Here is a 19,214-nt window from a genome sequence, read left to right as displayed (position 1 = left end):
ACACAACGCGCCTTCACGATAAGGGGCATTGAAAATAGGCAGTGTGCGCAACTTCGACACTGTTCAGTGGATTTAGACATAGTGCACTGAATATGTCAACGTCCATCTGATATAGACGGGCGTGAATCAATTTTGACCAAGATATTTTAATTTCGTTTACGATTTTATCCAACTTCATCGTATACATAATCAATATGTATGAGCTGAGCATTCATAATCGACATACCCATAACTGTATTTGATTTGATTGAACTTGCGGCCTGTCTCTACAAATATTCGCAGATAATGAATTGGTAACACGTGCGTAAAACACCATAGAATTATTTTTTAGTCCCACTGCACGATACAACACAATTTGGTTTTAATACAAGTATATTTTATTAAACAAATAAATATATGCAGCTAACGAATCATTTCAATCCACAGTAATGGCTCATCGGCTTGAAATGCCTCTGGTAAAAAAAAATGCAACATGATAAACAAAATTTCATTTGTGTATGGCCAATGGCCATGCCACATAAAAAAAACATAACGTAACACTGCAATAACAATGAACACAAGCAGCAAAATAAATGCACACAACTGAACGCTCCACAGCGGTCAACGGTCGCCGCGCCGGTGCGATCACTGGGCCCAGATGTCCTCTCTGGCCAGACAGGCGCCGGTTGTTCGGGTCGTCGTCAATCAGCATCAGGTAGAAGTCGATCATGTCATTCAGCTTCCTCGGTCGGTTGCCCCCTCTCCTCCGTGCAGCAAACTTCCCGGTACGCATCCACTTTGCCACGATGGACCAGCCGGTCGTCCTCTTTAGGGGAGAGTGGGGCACATTCGTGCAAAAAATGGATAAACCCATATATCTGTTCTTTGGTTAGTGCAATGGCAAAATTGTTGATTGTAGTATGGAAAGGAACTATTGCAGATAGTTTTCCTCTTTAAAAGTTATCCTATAAAATTATTGCTTCCACTAGAAAAAATGACTTTTATTAACTCTGAACATTTGCACGAAACTGCCCCACCTATGCACAGTGTGGCCGAAGACCAGTTTAGCGCGAATTTAATCCCAGCGCCGCTCGGATCCACTGAAAATGGTTCTCTGGTTCCAAAACTGACGTTTACCCCTCACCGGACCTATTGGTTTTCAAAATACCCCCCCCCCTTCGCTGGCCGAAGGGGGGGGGGTACGACCCCCCCCGTCGCTGTTTCGCCCCTGATGAAGCTAGAACCTCGCGGAAAAAAACGAGCGTGTGTGCCGTTACAAGACGCAGCAACTGGTATCCGATTTTAAGGTCTCAGGTTAACCTGTGACCTCTGGGTTCAGGTCAAGTGGCCCAAGGCACGGATTCGTTTTTTATTAATAACTTCGCGAAAAAATGCCACAGAGTCGCAATTTTGGCATCATCGTGTTCACCTCGCTCAGGTGCGTCGAATGGTATACTTTTTGTTCGGCTGAAGTCCACTTAAGGTGTTGACCTCGGGTCAAGGTCAGGTTAGAGCCCCCCAGATCACGAAGTTGGTCGAAGGAGGTCATGTTGCATATCATTCGATTCGGCAGGTCTTCCTGAGTCCATTGGTGGCTTTTCCGACTCGCTAGCTCAATTTGATCAGGAGTTATTGACGAAAAACTCTTATTATCCTAGTGACGTCATAAATGACGTCACGTAAGGCCAATAATGCAAAAGTGAAGCATCGAACCTTGCAAGGAGTGCATGAAATCACGATTCCGTGTGCTTGAGATAGTTAATTAGGCTGGAGCCTGTTCGGCCGCGCCGCCCCCCACCTTGGTCAGGTCACGCCGGGCGGCCGACTAGACATGTTCAAAGCTGAATTGACGGCAAATAGGCAAAAAGTGGCAGCTGAAACTTGCTCGCTTATGTTCAGAAATGTGCGGAGAGTTCAGCCATGCCCTATTCGTCATATCCATTTTTATCCATTTTGACATTTTCCAACTTCTTTATGAAATACTATTGTGAGAACGATACAAATGCAGGGCTCCTGTTCTAACTCATTAAACTCAGAAACCATTCATTGAAAAGCTACCATGATAGCAGAAACAGCTTCATCATGAATTGTGCTATCCGGTGATATGCTATTTTCTCATATATCTTCTCGAAGCTTCCGTAAAATTTACATTGAAAACTGGACATATTTCTCAGTACCATAGCCCGATTTCAGGAACCGGAGCGTGGGTCTACTTTCGGCAGGGATATAAGTCCTCAAATGATAAAGTGGCTTAAAAATAAGGTTCTATCCGATAACTTCGGACAATTTCCTACCCATTGAGAGGTATAAATAACAGCTTATCGAAAGTCGGGTTTTTGATTAAATTCGCGCTAATCTGGTATTCGGCAAGACCGTGCTATGGGGCACATTCGTTCAAGAGATGGGGCACTTCCGTTCACCCGGCAAAATTCGAGAAATTACCGGGCATTACCAGAAATTTACCAAAGGAAATTGGCAGGGGGTCATTTCACTTGATTCCTTTCGACAAGAATGCATTGCACAACAAATGTAGAAAGAATGGGCTGGCCAACAAGAATGTGCCAACTGCCGGCCTCCGTGACCTCGCCAAGTTCGCGTGAATTGCTCGTCACGACGTCGCAAGCAGTCGAGACTGAGTCAGGCGAGCGTCATTAGAGAAACCTACTACAGATAAAGTCATAAATCGCAAAAACTGAAAAAAATATGCACGAATGTGCCCCCAGGCAGTGCGTACACGAACCTGCCCCACAACGTTATTAGTAATATATTTCAAAATTTCTTTTTGAAAAAATGACACTTTTTCAACAAACAAGTTTGCAGCAGTTCCGTGAATAGAGTGGGTTTCTTCAACCCCAATTTTGAAAAGCTGAACCACATTTCCGAGTCAGGATCACGAAAATGGATGATATGAGAAAAGTTTGGAAAGCTCACGAATATTACAAATTTGCGTTTTTATCAAGCATGACAGCAGGTACAGTGTTGTCTTCTACGGTGAACGAAGGGCGGCAATGATAGACATATTTCCATAATTTACCTTGAGCTCGTGCAGTCACTCGTGTTCCCATAAACTGCTGAAAACGAATGTGCCCCATGCACGAATGTGCCCCACTCTCCCCTACGCTCAACTGACGGGCCACAGCAACGTTATCGTTACCACCGCTTGAATTATTCTCTCGCAGTCCGCGGCACAAACTGTATGGCGGCGGCTCGGCATCTTGATAACAAATGACACAAGCACACTGACCTGGCTTGAGGTCACCTAGCCTACCGGGAACCAGTAGAAGTTCAAGTGTAAAGGATGTATCTATGACGCCACGTGGTCAGTTTGCTACATACTTCATGAGTTTATCAACACAAAAACACATGCCTAATATTTTCATCGTCTGATGAAAAATACAAATATAAAAATCAAATTATACGTTAACGAAATCCATTTTGTATTGCCTAATTCAATCGCAAAGCGACTAAATTAAGTGACCTAAGACTAAATCTATCGTCAGCAACGATATCAAATGCCCTTGTCGATATACTGTGACATCGTTCGAAAATGAACAGCCGATAAACTAACGAAATGAAAACTGTCGAACAGTCCAAAGTAAGTCTAACACAATGCTCATTTACCGAACTGGGCCGCCTATAGTTACGGTCAATTGAATCTATGCCGACTCGCAATGAAAAAAGGTGTATACCATGTCCGGTCACATAACACTTGGAGGACATCAAAGACGAAGGGCGCCAACCCATGCATAACAACGACACCCTATGTCGCTGGACACACGGCCGTCACATTTGGTCCGCGGCCGTACCGCACGAGAGCGGTGGCTTGTCTTCAGACCACACAAGAGACCATTGGCTGACCGCAATACCATGTCCATATGCCCGCTTCCCAGTCCCATCAGTCGCGCATGACCGTGAGCGATTCCATGTGTATTGTGCACGACTCCTTCTAAGCCCTTCTCAATTACCACTCAGAGAACGTCACCAGCCACATTTGACCCGCCTAGCGCCGTCCAAACCGGCGCATAAAACACACGGTCATTGCAAAGCCAATCGCTTACAGTCCCAACCGAGCTCGACGAAGCACCGCATTGGTTCCGGCATGGTGCGACCACGGTCTCCCCTCTCAGTGAGGCACGTTTGCCGAGTTGGGTACCGACACCAGTCGAGGTCACACGCCGCGAGGCCAAATTGGCGGCGCGCCGCGGCGCCGGCCGCTAACGTCTCACGCGCGCCACATCAGGCCGCGCCGCCGCGCCAATCGATAGCACAAAGCGGCAGTGGCCATAACGGCGCACACCTAGCCAATTAGGCGCGCCAGTTTCGCCACGGCCGGCCGTCTCAAAGTGGTTCAGCCGACCCCATCAGCCGCCGGGAACAAGCCGACGAGAGGAGACGGAAATGGGAACAGGCGAGGGATAAACAACGGTACGGAACGAGACAGATCACAGCAATATCGTTTTATACTCGTAAAGCAGTTACACCCTAAGCTATACCATCAGAGTCAAAGAAATTGAAGTCCCCGTCCGCGCCTCAACACGAGAGCGGTTTCTTGAAAGCTTATTGACAATGCCATGATTTACCGTAATAGTTCAACCTCTAGCTACAAGGCCGGTCATCTTCAATGTAGCCTTTCACTTCTCCCTTGTTTATTCCCGTTTAATATGCTACACGTCAACACAGCCGACACCACGAGCGATATGCTGTCAATGTCATCCTTACCTGACAGTCAGCGCGCCCGTCGCCCTTGACCAATGTTTCGGATATTTTCACCGTCGTACTTCCAAAAAGCATTCCTCGCCTCGTTCGAACCATTTTCCGACCAAACCAACAATCCAATGACAAAACGACACAGGCTGACATCATTTGCTCATAAACTGTAATATGAACTACTTTATCGCCGCTGCCGGAGGTCGTAACTGTATCTCTAACACCTAAACGAACACCATGAATGCGACCCCGAAACGAGGCAAAAACCGGCGACAGTCGCCATCGTGGTCCACGACTGCGTGTCCTCTTCAGAAGACACTTCGACTTGGCCACAAAAGTGCCAGCGGTCCGGGCCAGCGCAACAAAATAGTGCCCCAAACGACAACTCAGTATATACCAGTGGTCACGGCCGGAGGATGTCATCACTTTACCTGCCCCTTATACCGCTTCGCCAGACTACAGCACCTAAGAGAAACGACCGACAGCCAGAAAAGCTCGGGGAAATCCCACGCCAGTCCCGGAGGTGCGTGTCGACGAAGGGACGGATTGAATGCTACTGCCGTGTTGCCAAGGCACTGAGAGTGATCTTGGCAATTAGCAGGAGCAGGACTGAGTACCACGACACGAGACGCAGCTGCATTCAGGTTTCCGTACGAGCAGGTTGAACAGCTAGTGGGTGGTTCACAAGAACAAGTGACTAATCATAATCCTCCGCGACGTTCGCTACCGCGATAAAACATCCCCAAATCAGCTCATTTTTTAAAGCTAAAGCCTGCAAGAAAGCTGTTAATATTGACCATCTATCGAATCCTGCAACTACAGGAGACACTATTGTGTTTTCATTGGAAGCGGAAGGTCGTTGACTGTTGAGTTTTAGAACATGACCTGCGGGCTGCCAAAGGATCGCCGACCACATGGTCACACCAGCCCAGGACGCTACCATCTAGGACCCGTCCTCCACGGCGGCCTCAGGTGGAGGAGGAAAACTGGCAGCGTGTCCACCGCCCGTCTGGTCGGCCGGGCCGCCCGTGCAGCCCTGCTGTCAAGGTCAGCGGTTACCGTCCACCTCGTCCGGCACATGGCAGCCAGGCAGCCAGGGAGGAGCGCATGGTGACTGCTGACCCGTGCGGCGTGCAGTCCGAGGCTCGGGCCAGGGAGGAGCTTCATGTCGGGGGCTTGATAATGACCGAGATTTGCGGCAGAATAATGAAAGGAAACAGACAGAAATAAAAGTGGCTACCAAGTTTGCAATGATTTCGCCGCAAGGCAATAATTAGGGTAGATATCAAAAAGAAGCATACCACTGAGACTAGGAAGCCGATGGACGAAAGCTTTGGCGACTTGAGCCCATTGACTTCGTCACTTATCCGAACACCGGTTCGAAGACTAATAAGAATGTGCATTGAAGAAAACACCTGCCTAATTCTAGCATGTGTGCGAACAAGATAAGTCGCCACACCGACACCTCAATAGCCGGCAGCAGCCAGCGGGGGCCGGCGGTCAGCGATGATCTACGACGGCAGCGTGAATGGTGTCAACGGGGCACATCTGCCGCGGCCTCTGCATGAACGTGCAACTTGATACCACACGGATGACGGGTGAGAGAAATGGCGGCCCCGCACTCTGTGCACTTATAGTGAACAGTGCTTCTAATCAGTCACGTTGTGATCATGGCGTAAAAACAGCGACGTGAAGTGATAAAGAAGTAGATCATAGCGCCTTGCCCTCTGTGACTACCTGTTTTGTGCCATGAAAGCCAGTACGGTGGGCGGAAGTGTGGTCTATTCAATAACTAACAAGAAATTACACGATGGTAATTGATAGACACATACCACTGTAATCAGGCATTATTCGTGAACATGTTACCTGATCACCGCAGTGCAATTGATTATAATTTAGCACATGTGCTCACACCATGATGAAAGGGGATATCATAACGGAACCTTTCTTTACGAGTCTACTGACCCCCCGACAATCGACGCAGCACGTCGCTCTAAAACGTCAGCTCTCAGACGTAAGACCCGCTTTCCCAGCGCAGATCGAATGAAGACCTCATTTCGAAACCCGATAAAGTCGTTTGGCTGCAGACATCTTAACCACTTGCAGACGTCATCAATAATTGTGGTCGAATACGTTTCAGCTATGGTGCGATAGCATAGCCAGGTCAACCGTTCGAAGCACCAGAGCCAGGGTGGAGCTACACTCCAGCAGTCCGATTGGTCCCGTATCACCTGCTATCTCGGCCAAATAACTTGCTCAGTTCAAATCAGCTTGGAAAATCGCCGTCTGCCGATGATATTCATTTATCACTTTCCAACTCTATGTAACCGCTGCGCTCAGAGAGAGATTGTGCAGGGGCCGCTGGAAGCCCTGATTTCTATCTACCACCATAACCCGGCAGTAGATGATCACTCTGCGGCTATTCACGGCCCAACTAAGGAGCGTGCCGGTTAATAACTGTCTAACGTCTGCACCAGTACGTAAATATTGCGATCATTCAGAGCGTAAATATTGCGATCATTCAGAGCTTCATAAGACGAAAGGGATCTGAACAGATTGGTGAGGTTGGATACGGTCAGTCGTCGACGACATGACAAGTCCTCTTGGGAGCTTAAACGAAGGACAGCAGGGCTTCGCAGCTTGCAGTTTTCAGACAGGAACATTGTAGTATAAATTATATAAGAATGTGCATACTATGAGTAAAATCCCTTGACCACGCTGTGAATGAAACGAGATCCTGAACTTCCTGAGCAGTGAGTTGGTCCACCAGATTACACAACTCTTACATCACGAGTGCTATGCCCTCGGTTAAATTGGATCCGAGCTGTACACATGGATAGCATGAGAGATAAACGTCAACATAAAATAATGACACCCATTTAAGAATAAGCCCATTCACTTAACCAACGAGATAGCGTCAAGGCCCTTCGTAAACAACGCAACTTACAAAAGTGGAGCAGCACTCGCTCGTAAAAACCGATTTAACTTTAAAAAAGTCAGCTTAGCTTTCTCGTAAGATTGGATACGATAAAGTTGCCAGGAATGGAAATTGTACCTATAGACATCAGCATTCACGACCAATTTCATAATAGTGTTTTGGCTATTTTATTGTGCAATAATGATCTCCTTAGCTCATACAAATTATATGATTCGAGGCCATGGGAACCAATAAATCTACTGCTTCTACAAAAATAAATTTACCAAAAAAGCGCACCAAGGCATGGAGTACCTACAGAAAAAATCCGGAGGGATAGTGAGGCATATCTTAGGCGAGGTTGCAGTCATACACGACCGCAACGCCGCCTATTCTAATCAAGGTAGTAAAGAAAGATATTGCAGGCTGACACCACATCATCATCGTGCTAGGTCTCATTCATCAAACTGCTTAAAATGACAATAAAGCTGGCCTGAAAAAAAATCTTAGCAAAATTAGCCTCGTTGCAGTCGATCTAAGCCGAAATGATCATGGCCATGTATTCTTTCTAAAATGCTAAAAATGAAAAATAAAATATATAGGCTAGGGAAAAGTTGCAGAACAGCTCGATGCATCAGAATATTGATGAGATTCGTTGGGCAGGCCGAGCACGAACTCTCACTAAAACTGTTAAAACATAGTCAACAAGAGAAGCGCGGCCAGGGCACTACACCACTCAACAGACCATTAGCCTAAATATAAATCCCACCCTCATGATATAGTACAAATTAAGACAACATAAAATAATCGGTCTAGGCTCATGTGCGGCCGCCTTAATTGGAGTAGAGATCACGCGCAGCTCACCCCTGATCACGACCTGCACCTTACCGGCCGGGCCTCAGCAGAAGATGATGATTTGTGCCGTATAACGGTCATGGGGCGCAGACACACACGGACAGACGTGTTGGATTACACAGAGACAGGCTGTCGATTCTCCCAGGCTCGCTACGGTAAGGAGGTGAGCTGCTGCATGGGCCTTATGAAGCACCTATGTCGTCTATTTTTCGTGTCGTCCACTTGGAGTCCATGATCAATTGTTATGCAGCATTGGTTGCCTAGTGTCTATCTGCAGCATACCAGATGTTTCCACCGCAAAAGATGGGAAAATAACAATAGCACTGTTTATGCTAACGCAATCTCCATAGATACGGAGAACATCAACCTTACAGCTGCAACGGCAGAAGGGGACTCCTTAATTTTCCGACATCCCGAAAAAATGACTCATGAAAAGGTTACAGTACCATAAAACCACACCGGTATCCTGAGAATCATTACCCTTCCAGATGGTAGCTGGTCAAGGTAAATGAGAATGCAAAACATTACCAATGCCTATCGTATCAGTTATTCCACAATGTTCAAAAGGATTACTGACTGAATGCAGCATATCGGAGATGGAATCAAAATCCACCAGCTCATCGTAAAATCAGCCATGCCACGGCCAACACGACTTTTGCATCCTGGGGCTTGTATCAGCGTTAGCCGTTCCCTGTTGCCGCTGTCTCTTGCAGACATCGTCAATTCACATCAGCATCGACGGCATCACCCATAGTTATTCTGCAACAGACCACTATCACCATCCGTTGCCATCTGTCACCTTCACAAACATCAGGCCACCACTGCACCCATCGTCAATCGCGTTAAAACTGCACATCTTTTACAGGGCTCCGTCGTCCGTCGTCTACCAGTGTCCAGGCCGTGGACGTGCGTCGTGCATCGCTTATCGTCAATCGTCTAGGATCGTCCAGCGCCCATCTTCTGAAATCGTTCATCTCCAACCGCCAGGCGCCAACGCCCACAGGTGCCCATCTCCAGCTGCCATCGGCTACCATCATCCCCCGCCATCGCCCACAATCGACCATCGCCATCGCCCCAATCGCTCATCGCCCTCGCCATCACCTACCTACGAGCTGAAGAGGGATGACTGGCGGCGGGCCTGTCAGGCCCGTCTTCCGGCGCGCTCGCGACATTCCAGCCACGCCGATCGCGCTGGAACGCATCCTCGACATCCACGGCGCGGCGCGGCGCGACACCGACACTGACACGCACGACACTCGGGGTGTCTGACACTGACACGGCGCGACACCGGGCTCTGCCGGCTGGAGGGAGAGACGCCAAGGTCCACCGCCACACAGCCGCGACTCGCCGGGCGAGCTGCAACACCACAGGTCGAGAGAGTGGAGAGAAAAGGGGAGCGGCCGCCGCCGCTGCCGCAGACAGCTCCGCGATCACTGAGGCGGCCCGCGCCGGCCGCCGGCGAGCGGCCAGCCAGCCATTGCAGCGCGGCGGATGATGACATTTTGACCCCGATGCCGGCGCGCGAGGTCACGGTGCGGTCACGGTGGGAGGCGACTGGGGGTCGGGCGGCCTCCGGCACCCGGAAGGTGGCGGATGGGAGACGTCAGGTAATACACGAGTGTGCGACGGTAGATGTTGAAAGACTATGAGGTCGTGAGACCCAATCGGTAGTCGGATGTGGGATGATCCATGCCGCCGAAACTTGAGATCAAAGAAGCTTGAAATTGCAACGTGATTTGAGCGAAGAAAGCAGCTCAGCCATGTAAACGGCGAACCGTGAACGGATAGAGCACCGCGCCTCAAACGCGATCGGGGCGTAGCCACAGCACCTAATCAGAGCCATTCCCATGCAGGGCGTCTCGTCTGAAACCATCAGCAGAGCTAACGGTGGGATTCGCCCGGTGGCGGCCAGTTACGCGCCCCTAAACTGGCAGCTCCCACACTGACCAGCCCCGGGTGGATGTTTGCGGGATGCCGGCCGGCCCGACAAGCCTGCATGCAGTGTGCAGTACCGTCGGTGTACTGTCGGCTACACGCCGGCCAACGCCCCGATCAAGGCAGCCGCTGTTCGCTATCGCGTCTAGTGGCGCTATTTTATGTCTTTTTCGTGATTTGTTTCATGGCCGGCGCGACAGGACACGCCATTTTTTACACTTTCACCTTGTGGCACCGAAGGCGAACAATGGGTATCGGCAGCGCCCTGTGGCATGGGCATAATGTTCAGAGTGCAGACGACGCTAACGGGTCGTCCCTGCCCGGCCGATCGCGGTACGCCGTGCAGAGATAATTGAACGCACAGTTTGATAGCCGGCATTTAATGCAGCACGAGATGAATATTCATATTACCGCAATCATCGTAAACGGCCAGTCACCTATAATTACAATGGGTTTACTGATTAACCTGTCACAGCAGCTTCGAAAGAAAATAAATAGTACGAGAAGTAAGACTATACGTCCGACAAAGAACACCATCAGAGCTAACAGTAAATAACAACCGTGTTCTACAAAGCAGCAGCAGTCGGTTGCTACACTTCACCCAGCGGGAGACGTCACGACGGTCCTTCCTGCAGAGTCACTGGCGATGATCGAACGCCGGCACCACTGTTCCATCGCGTAATATTCCCATCGAGTGAGCCGCGGCGCGACCAGGTATGACTCCATTCATTACAGTCTGATCTGTGCGGCGGCGCACGATTTATGCCCGGGTTTACCATCGACCCCTGCCGGTGGAACAAACGAGCCGACCAGATGGCGGCCGAACGCTGGCCCACGGCACTGTGCCAGAGTGTCAGGGGTGTGGTGACATCCCGGGCACAACACCGTGTCAGTGTCAGTTGCAGTGCCGATCCACGGTGCTAGATCAGAGTGTCAGAGGTATAGTGACACCCAGGGCACGACACTGTGTCAGCGTCAGTGTCAGCGCATATACAACACAGTATCATGACACCGTCGGGTCAGGAGCCAGCGTCTGGTGTTAGCGTCGGCTAGACATGGTGTCAGTGACGCGACAGTGTCACTACAGTGTGTCAGCGCTGACATGACACCGTGTCCGTGTCAAAACACCGCGTCACCGTCAGTGTCAGCGCCGACAGCACCTTTTCATCCGTCACTCATCGCCAGGGCATAAAGCCGCCTTCAACAGCTCAAACCGCTCAGTGTTGAGGTAATGCAAACAGAGTGGTGGGGCTATTTTCCGCCCGGCTGAGTTTATACCATGGTAAACCGTTCCAGCCGAGATTAGCGTGAGGTGCCCCACGCAGGGAAAAGACCATCCAGCTGCTTGGGCTTCGAAGCAGCATGTCATGTAAATGGCGTTAAATTTGATGCTGAAACTGAGATGCAAAATTTATTAAAGAAGACACATTGGTCTCGAGACATTTCGGATGGGCCTCGTATCTCATGATGTCAGCCAATTACATTGTGAATGGCACCACATTCGATTCGGAAAGCGCAATTCCAACCCATAAGTCACGCAACAATGACCTGACTATCAACTGTGCGCCACAGCATTTAATCCCAAATTCGCCGTCTTTCGAAAGAGTGACCTGTGAACTATACATAGCTATCACATGTCACTATAAATCCACCATCGCGTCGCACAGACGCAGTCTACCAGTCAGCCGAGCCGGCATATGATGAATGTCCCCAACCCGACTCTGCTGACCCCTGAACGGCAGACCACCAGCGCTTTACAGAATCATTGCGAGACGCGTCGCTCAATTATAAATCGCAGACGCACGGATAATTATCCTTCTACCAGCGCGCTGATATCCCAACTGAGCGCCGCCTCAGCGCGCTTTCCATTCGTATTCTAGCCGGAGCAATTAGGCGGCGCTCATTATTTGATCCATCCCGAGTGGGGCCGCGGGTGATTCCCGCTGCAGCACCGCTTATCATCATGCAAATTTCCACCGGCGCAGCGCGGGCGCGCAGTACGGGACAGGGATTCTGGGTGGTCGGGATGCAGCCGTGCCATTCGACAGAAACCACGCCTCTCGAAGCGAGCGTGCTGTGTGTGAACGAGGGAATTATGCTGAAAAGACTCAAATGAGCATCAGCACTCGACAGGCTTTGTTTAACAATGGCGTCATAGAGGCTCGTGGATCTGAGAACAGCACAAGACCGCAAGTCATGGCACCAACTATTAGCTAGCCTCAGTGTATTCCCCAGCGATGTGACATTCCCGGATCGTGACCCGAAAGACCATGACCCTCAGCACCTAACCGGTCTGTTCAGAGCACCTCACGGCGACCTGGAGTCACCTAGCGGCCAGATAACCAACTACCCCACCCGAGGTAGGGGACAGAGGCAGCGGCGGAGGCGGCGGCGGCGACAGACAAGCCACCGCTGTCGCTCTTCCAGCACCAAATACGGCCCGCCGAATGTGTTCCGAAGCGGCAAGAAGCGCGCTGGTCGACCGACGAACCCTGCCGGGCCCGTTTCCGTCAGCGTTGCCGTATAAGTCAGCAGGGCCAGCCGGCCAGCCGGGGTGCGAGGCGGACACAGCTGGGCCGCGCCTGGTGCCGGACCCGGTCCAACAGGACATAACAGACCGGCCTCACCACAGCACCGGGAACCACCGGCGGCAGCCGACTGCCGGAAAGCCGCGGTCCACACTGACAGCACATCAGGCAACGAGTTCACTGGCATTGGTGCCGCTGGCCATGGTGACATCGCTACAAATGCGGCGAAATAAGCGTAATATGGTCCGCCCTTGTCATGACCTAATACTCAAATAAGCAGTGTACCTACTGTTGAAAAACATACAATGCAGCAGAGGTCTATACAAATAAACGATGCAACGACGCAGTCAATGGGTTGTCTCACAAAACAAGGTAAGGTCTTAGCATCAGGACAGGACGTAACGCACACCTGACTACTGTCCCAACATCCATTTTCTGCGTATGATTCATTCCCGGCTCCCTTCACTAGCACAGTGTTTCCGCATTATGATGTAGGAAACTGGGTGCCCGGGGCGCCTCCCAGCCTCTGTGCATGGCGCCCAGGAAAGGTCACCGTGCCAGCTATCACAGCAACCTTGCAACGCTGCCGGCCGACGGGGAATGCACCGAAGGTCAGGACTGGATGTCCCGCGCGCCATTAATTGATGATGTTGAGAAAGGAATGTCGGCGGGGGATGGAGTTTATTTATAGTGCAAGATAACTAGGTTCGCAGTCTCGCTGTATTAGAAAGTCGGCAGGGTCAGCAAAGGTGGGTCAGTGGTGCACTAAATCAGGTGCATAGTTTGATGTGGTCTACGCTATAAATGCTTTTATCACGACAAAATGTTGCAGAAGACATGAAAGATTAACTCATTTAACCAAGCAGGTCGATTGCATCATAAAAGGGTTCGTCGCAAAAGTCATTACAGTTGCAGTGCTTTCCAGTGTAGTTTTATCGACAGGTGGTCTTCAATGAGGCAGCACCAGTGGCCTCAGCTCACATAAGTGAGGAAACCACGGTATAGCCTCAGGCGTCCGTGCCACCGGTTTTTCCCAGCGTCCAGGAAATGCTGCTCCATCGGCGGCATTAGCAGGAATAAGTCCGCCACGACCGTGAAAGGAGCGGTCCCCGGTCTCGGATTATGTCGCCTCCGCCCACTCGTTGGCACGGCTAGCGTGGGCGGGTCTGGACCGGTGAGGGAAAACTAAACACATCGGCAATAAACGCCGGTCTGGGGCAAACTTATTACCCGGTAAAGGCACCCAGCACACAATACAGAAATGAGGTCTGGAGTCTATGACCTCAACAAGCCTTTCATCACCCCAACCTAGAACTAACCCAAATTGACCCCGGGTCGACCTGCCGAGCCGCTTTCATAGCGTTTCATACTAACAACCAAGTTTGATTTGTGTGAACACATACAAAGCTACGAGCAGAGAACGCTCACGACCGGCCGTGGTCGCACGACGGTAAGTCTTTCAGGGGGAGCCGCAACGGCGGTGTGCGCTGCGGTCGCTTCATGGCGGCAATTCGAGTTACGGGTGCATTGACTGACGAGGTCATCACAAACCGGTCAGTATCCAGACAGGGTCAGCGGACAAACAGCATCTGGTGAGCATCTGTCGATTGCTGTAACGGATGACGTTAACGGGTCACGAGATATGGTGTTGTGGGCTGTGTTTGTCAAACATTCGTGGAATAAGTACCGGTGACGGTATCAGACGGGATGGTCGAAAATCTAGCAATGTGGTGTCTGTGTCAATTTAGGGTCTATACAATTGTATTTTGTGTGATGATTTGGACAGCAAATAATGTATTGCTTAGTGAAACTTTATCATCGTAACGGTGTAATAAAAAAAGAAAACCGAAAACCGAAAAAATCGCAAATTTACCTAGTCCAACCTATTACCAGCAACTGGCCTTGAACTTAAACTCACAGATTTTCCAGAACTAACAGATGAGCTGACATCCACGGCTCACCGTTGGCCCGACTGATCAGTGGTCAGTGGTCAGTGGTCACCCTTTCACCGGCCAGTGGCCACTCATTTGTCCATTAGCAGTTGTCCATACCCGAGGGTACCTTCCCGCCAGAGCAGCGCCCACCAATTATTCGTGCATTATCAACCGGCCCATTAGTCCGTTATGATTACGAGATGACGTTTGGAACAGGAGCCAACAATGGCTGCAGCTTTACAAAGAGACCGCCGATGAAAACCCGTCAGAGGTATCACGAAGTGTTGAGCGGGGACAGCAGCCGGTGGCATTTACCGCTGTGCTTAGAGTTGATGTCATAAAGATAGTCGTAGGTACACCCATTTCAGGGTGATTTACCCGCATGTTGAGCTGTGTTCCTCGTGACATTTTACAAGTTTCGCACACTGAAAAGATGTCAACTATGCACTAAGCACTAGAATATAAGACGGGGCTAGATTCATTACCGTGACGCGTCTCACAGCTGACAGCGTCACGGTAACAGCGCTTTCTGAAATATGTACAGAGAACAAAAGCGCCATTATCTCGTGAAATGTTGTCCGTACACTGTACAGAGACGACTTACCTGAGTAGGATACTGTACACGGACCAGTGGACTTACTTGAGTGGATACTGTACACTGTATGAGTGTACACAGATCAGTGAACTTATTTGAGTGGATACTGTATACAGACCAGTGGACTTACCTGAGAGGATACTGTACACTGTACACAGACCAGTGAACTTACCTGAGTGGATACTGCACATTCCACAGACCAGTGAACTTACCTGAGTGGATGGTGGATACTGTACACGGACTAGTGGACTTAGCTGAGAGGATACTGTACACTGTACACAGACCAGTGAACTTACCTGAGTGGATACTGTACACAGACCAGTGGACTTACCTGAGTGGATACTGTACACTGTACACAGACCAGTGGACTTACCTGAGTGGATACTGCACATTCCACAGACCAGTGAACTTACCTGAGTGGATACTGTACACAAACCAGTGGACTTACCTGAGTGGATACTGTACAGAGATCAGTGGATTTACCTGAGTAGATATTGTACACTGTACACAGACCAGTGGACTTACCTGAGTAGGATACTGTACACATACCAGTGGACTTACCTCAGTGGACTTACCTCAGTGGAAACTGTACACAGGCCAATGGACTTAGTGGACACTATACACAGACCAGGGGACTTACCTGAGTAGATACTTTGCACTGTACACAGACCAGTGGACTCACCTGAGCAGGTAGATACTGTACACTGTACACACAGACCAGTGGGTGGGCGCTGTACACAGACCAGTGGACTTACCAGGAGTGGATATTGTACGCTATACACAATACACAGACCAGCGGACTGACCTGAGTGGGTGCGTTTCATCCCGGCGCTGTTAGCTCCAGTGAAGCTGCCCCCACCGTTGAACATGGCCTCCTGCGAACAAACAGACCACCGGGCGTCTCACTGCGGGCCGGCGGATAAACAGGCGAACAGGAGCCGTTCAGCCCGCGCCGGCGCACACACATACACACACAGGAGAGCCTCACACAGGAGCCAAACTGAGCTGAGCGCTTCTTAGCAGACTGTCCTAACCGAGTCTTTTCAGCGCACTGCCAGCACTATACACCGCCCCGGCCGCGGCGACCCACTCCGCTCAGAGCCATCGACTCAGCTGGACAGGGACGCTACTGGGAAGGACGGTCAGCCGCCGACAGCGTGCCGAGCCGGTCCGACGGCTGGGCTACTGCGTGGGCGGCGCTCAACAGTCTGTCCGTGGCGGTGACGACATCTCTGAGAAGGGAGCGATGAGTCACAGGTGTCCTTGCCATGGCACGACTAGCGGCGGCACAGACTGGCTAAAGCTGGTGACTGTGAAATGAAGCGCGGCCGGGCAGCGCTCCGGGAGATCCACCGCGCAGATACTGCGGCGGTGAACGGGTGTGTCGGGCAGTGACACTATGCTCAGAGGGTCAACGGCAGGAGAGTGGTGAGGCAAGGTTCATGGAGGCAAGAGACGCAATAAGCTCGTGCTGCATGGCGATTGAGCTGCATGGAGAAAGAATGCAGCCTGTGCAATAAAACGCAGTCTGGTAGCGTGCAATCTTCTCATGAATGTCTAAACATCAACATCCTTTAGGACATTGATCACCGATAAATCCGATACCCAACTGATGCAAAGTATGTGGAAGAGCACGCCACATTGCGAGCATGATGGATGACAGGAGATAACGCGCCGCTAAAGCGGAGGCGTTACCTGTCATCACTATAACTTATCACCGATCTGAACAGCATCGTAATGCACATCGGTATTCAAAGCAGATCCCATCCTATCGATAGAAACATTACGCTGTGATTTGAAACCAAATAGCGGGTTTAAACACGCCTCGCCGCGCTCAACAGGCCGAAAATGCCCAATACACAGAGCAAATTTGATCCGGAAACTCGCCTTCGAGACTGGAATTTTGCATGCAAGAGTTTGCAGTTTATGTGCCGTAAAGCAGCGCTGGACAGCGGCCTGCGCTGCGGCGCGACTGAAGTGCACGGCCGAACAGTGTACGCTCGTTTGGCGTCTTAGCCACTGTCTACAGTCGGGGATTCACAGTGGAGCCCTGATCTGGCTCGAGTCCGAGAATAGCACGACCTATATATGGCCTTGAGCACGACACGCAGTCTGATCAGAACGAGAGTTGGCAAAGGTCTCAGAGCCGAGTACACATCCTCACTTATTTTCCATGCAGTGGGAATTCCCGACAATATGCTATATCTAATCGCAATGTTGCTTGGAATAAACAAGAGATTATGGAAAGCACAGCATATGATAAGCCTTAGCCGAATTCAAAACCAAGGACAACGCTCTACCTAAAAGTGTGACTTAACGGACAACGATAACATTCCGAAGACTAACGCTGGATTTCAGTCCAACAAATTGAGGACCACCTGGTCCTAGGGTCTAAATCCTAAAATTCCAGACTTCCCTACTATTCATAACAGCGTTTTGACTTTCGATCAGAGGCATTGCAAGCGGCATGGCCGAACACACAGGCCCAGGGAAACCCCGCCCTCCGTAGATAAATCAGAATCTGTGCATGGTCCGGTAGTTCTGAGTCCCCTGTCATAAGCATCACGCCCTTATCCATTCCATCACACAGCAGCGGGCCGCATTCTGATGTTTGTCACATGTCACGTCGCGTCACTTCACGCCACGTCGCTCCATGCCGCGTCACTTCACGTGACATAGCGTGACGTAACGTCAGTCACAATAACGTGGAAACTGCACAGGACCTGTCCACTATCCAGTGTCCCGACTGTCAAGCCTCAACGGCCGCGCAGGTTTGACCATTCCTCCTTGAACTCTCCACTATTCAACCGTTTAAAATCCCCCAAGGCAAATCCCGCTGCAAGCCAACGAGCCGGATTAAGATACAAACACCGCGGGTAGCGGCTTGTAATAATCCAACAGACTACATGACCATTTCCCGTCTGAAGACACGGCAACATCATAACCACCGCTCCGCAAAGCGAGCCACAATGAAGACATCGCTGGCGCACGGCGGCCGCGGCGAAACACAGCTCAGAAAGGGTAGCGAGCCGCATACTGATGAGGCCAGCCGCGACACACCACAAAAGAACTCGGCCCTCCACGTCTGATCGGCGCCGGCAACGGCACATGTCGACACGTTCATACATCATCGCGGAGTCAAAGCCTCCGACGACCTGCTTACTCAGTAAACGGGACAAAGCCAAGAGGCGGACAGATAGAATAGAACTAACTCGAGAGGCGGCGGTCTCCTTGCAAGTTGACAGAGAGCAGTCGCCGATAAAAACGTAGACACTTGAACAGCTGGCATGGATGATCACAGAAGCGAGAGGCCGGACCGAGGTCAATCTCACGACGTTCAAACGTGCAGGTCACGCACCGTTCCACGCTGTGTCGACGTCTTGCCAGCAAGGCCGTCTCGTCGTCTGCCTCATTGTCTCACCGCCTGTCAGCTGTCTCGTTGTCTCACTGCATCATCTCAATGTCGCACTGCATCGTCATCTCTAGTGTCTCGGCCGTCTCTCTACCATGCTTCTCACCCTCACGGCCTCCTCTATTGGCGTGACGATCCGTCTGTCGGTTGCAGTTCCCACTCCGCCGCCGCCAGGGCCGCTCCGTCACCGATCCGCCAGCCGCGGTGACCCTGCCAAGCCTCTGCATGCGGTGTGCGCTCGTGCCAGGCCGGTCGCGGCCGTGTCGCCGGCTTGGTGCGGTGTGACCACCACAAACCGCAGGGGAGGGGGATTGGTGCTGCAGCACGGGAGAGTGCAGGAATGACCAGGCGCTAT

General features: G+C 50.8%; 1 protein-coding gene across 1 annotated transcript in view; it reads right to left on the bottom strand.

Moving 5' to 3' along the window:
- Nucleotides 1-19,214, bottom strand: part of LOC122367486 — a 62,632-nt gene that overhangs the window by 23,847 nt on the left and 19,571 nt on the right. Inside the window, exon 16 of the mRNA XM_043340595.1 lies at nucleotides 16,253-16,322. Within this exon, the coding sequence (XP_043196530.1) occupies nucleotides 16,253-16,322 (70 nt within the window). The remainder of the gene's footprint in view (nucleotides 1-16,252; nucleotides 16,323-19,214) is intronic.

Source organism: Amphibalanus amphitrite, unplaced genomic scaffold, assembly GCF_019059575.1.
Source record: "Amphibalanus amphitrite isolate SeventyFive unplaced genomic scaffold, NRLGWU_Aamphi_draft 000872F_arrow, whole genome shotgun sequence".
NCBI classification, from domain to species: Eukaryota; Metazoa; Arthropoda; class Thecostraca; order Balanomorpha; family Balanidae; genus Amphibalanus; species Amphibalanus amphitrite.
This window is presented reverse-complemented; position numbering and strand designations above follow the sequence as displayed.